Raw genomic sequence first — 2,629 nt, forward strand, 5'->3', positions numbered from 1 at the left:
AGCAGCAGCAGCAGCAGCAGCGGCGAAGGCCGCGGCAGCGGCGCTCTGCTGTGCAGCGCCTTCCTTCCACTCAAAGTTGGGCTAGGAAACAGCTAACGACAGATAGCTAGCTAGCTAGCTAGCTGGCTAGATACTTCGCTAGCTACTTAGCTAGCTAAGTACTTAGCTAGCTAGCTAGTTGGGTGGCAGGTTAGCTAGCTAGATGGGTGGATAGCTGCCTACCAAGCTAGCTGTTGAGCTATTCTGTTCGCTAGCTGTCTAGTTAGGTAGCTAGCTAGCTAGCTTGGTAGCTAGCTAGCTAGCCACATCTAGCCAGCTAGATAGCCAGCTAGCTGGCCAGCTAGCTAGCCAGCCAGCTGGCCAGCTAGCTAGCCAGCTAGCTAGCCAGCTGGCCAGCTAGCTACCTAGCTAGCTACTAATCCAGCTAGCCAGCTACCCAGCTAGCTGCCTATCCAGCTACCCAGCTAGCTAGCCAGCTAGCCAGCTAGCTAGCCAGCTAGCTAGCCAGCTAGCTAGCTGCGGGGGCCTCACCGAGGGACTCGTCTGCGACGTGCATGAGGAAGCAAAGGCTGCTGTGTTTGGTTCTTCTTTTTGTTCTGTCTTCCAGCATTTGAAAACCTCCAAAAACCCCCAAAAAGGGGACTATTCGGGGGTGGGTGTAGCTGCGCATTATCTCCGCCTCCGGCACGTTCTCATCTCTGCAGCAGCAGCAGCAGCAGCAGCAGCAGTGCAGCAGCAGCAGCAGCGGCAGCAGCACAGGCGCGGGAGCAGCAGAGGGCCAGCAGGGAGGCGAAAGGGCAGTGTTAGGTGATGAAGGGGATACAAGCAGCAGCAGCAAGGGGGGCAGAGGATTGCTGCTGCTGCTGCTGCTGCTGCTGCTGCTGCTGCGGTTGCAGCTGTGGTTGCTGCTGCTGCTGCGAGTTGGGGCCCCCGGGGCCTCAGCATGCACCTGCAAGGTGTGCTGCTAGTTAGGATTTAGAGACGCCAAGGCCCGCAGGAGAAAAATGAGCTGCAACTTCGAGGTTTAGGGTTTAGGGTTTAGAGTTTAGGGTTTAGGGTTTGGGGCCTACTTCCTGGGCACGAGTTTGAGGGCGTACTGCGGAGCGTGCTGCTCCCCCCTTTCCTCCTCCGCGTCTTGTTCCTTCTTGCTGCCTCTCGCAGCCCCCAAGCGGCCGCTGCTGCTGCTGCTGCTGCTGCTGCTGCTGCTGCAGCTGCGGGGGGGGTGGCCCGGGGCCCGCAGCGCGTGGGGCTTCAAAGAAACCCTCCAAACTTCTCCGAAATTACCTTTCCCAAGTTTGTCATGAAAAGTAAAGAAGTAGTCGAGGTCTAGGTCTGCAGCGGGCCCCCCGCTGGCCCTGCGCGCAAACCCTAAACCCTAAACCCTAAACCCTAAACCCTAAACCCTAGGCCTGCATCCGTCGAGGAAGTGCGGCCAGACGGGCCTCTTCTGTGGCCAACCGGGGCCACAACACTTAGGGTTTAGGGTTTAGGGTTTGCGAGCTCGCTCACTGCAGCAGAAACCGGTCCAAATCTCGCTCCGCAGCAAGCTGCTGCTGCTGCTGCTGCTGCTGCTGCTGATTGGCCAGGTAAATGCACTTAGAAGACCCGCAGGGCTTCCGGGGACCACAGAAGCTGCAACAAGGACTGCCGCTGCAGGGGGGCCTCCCCAGCTGGGGAGGGTTTAGCTGCAGCGAGAAGGAAGGGGGGCCCCCAGAGTCCCCCGCGGCCAGGGGGCCCCCGTCGGGGGCCCCCTGGGGACCCCCCTGGGGAGCCCCCCGACCCTCCACGGTTTCTGGAGTGTCCCCCCAAAGAATCGGCATCAAGTGCTCAAGCTCAGCCTCTGAAACACAAACCCTAAACCCTAAACCCTAAACCCTTAACCCGAAGCCATCACTAACTGGCAGCAGCTGCGCCCCAGGAGCCCGCACCAACTCTTCAAACCCTAAACCCCAAACCCTAAACCCTAAACTCTAGCTTCGCACCTTGGCCAGACCCTATTAGCACCACGTTGTAGACAAACTCGGGGGCCCCTGGAGGCCCTGGGGGGCCCCTCATCAGCCTGCAGGGTATTCCCACGGAGTCGCAGAGGACCTGCGCACACCAAACCCTGAACCCTAAACCCTAAACCCTAAACCCTAAACCCTGAACTCCAGGCTTGGGTCGGAAACCCCGCGAGGGCGCGCCGCGCTGGTGTGCTGCACGGGCGACGGCAGTGGCGCAGCGGGAGGGAAGGGTTTAGGGTTTAGGGTTTAGGGTTTGTGCTCGCCTTGAAGAGGAGCGCTCTGTGTCTGCTGCTGCCGAAGCGGACGGAGCCGAGAGGCACAAACCCTCCTAAACCCTCGGCAATTCTGTTAACCTCTAAACCCTCGCTAGGGTTTGCGGGGGTTTTGATAAGTTTCAAAACAAGTCTGCGCAAAGCCTCAACTCTTCGCCGCTGCCGCGAGGCCGGGGGGGCCCCCCGGGGGCCCCCCAAGGGGGTACAGCCCACCATTTGCTGCGCCTCCGAGACCCTTCTTCTGAGGGCCCCATCAGTTTGCACATCCACCACTATGACTTCTCTGCAGCAGCAGGGGCCCCCCTGGGGGCCCCTGCTGCTGCAGGGGCCCACGGAGGCCCCCCGCTCCTGCAG

General features: G+C 60.3%; 1 protein-coding gene across 1 annotated transcript; it reads right to left on the reverse strand.

Moving 5' to 3' along the window:
* Positions 1-508: 508 nt before the first annotated feature.
* Positions 509-2,091, reverse strand: ETH_00036270 (Tyrosine kinase-like (TKL) protein, putative; the record flags this gene model as incomplete). Its single annotated transcript, XM_013379897.1, has 4 exons — positions 509-698; positions 1,071-1,355; positions 1,510-1,840; positions 1,983-2,091. Coding segments are annotated over 4 exons (915 nt in total), but the record flags the coding sequence as incomplete, so codon positions are not given.
* Positions 2,092-2,629: the final 538 nt, after the last annotated feature.

Source organism: Eimeria tenella, genomic scaffold (assembly GCF_000499545.2).
Source record: "Eimeria tenella Houghton genomic scaffold, Eth_scaff4138, whole genome shotgun sequence".
Lineage (NCBI taxonomy): Eukaryota > Apicomplexa > Conoidasida > Eucoccidiorida > Eimeriidae > Eimeria > Eimeria tenella.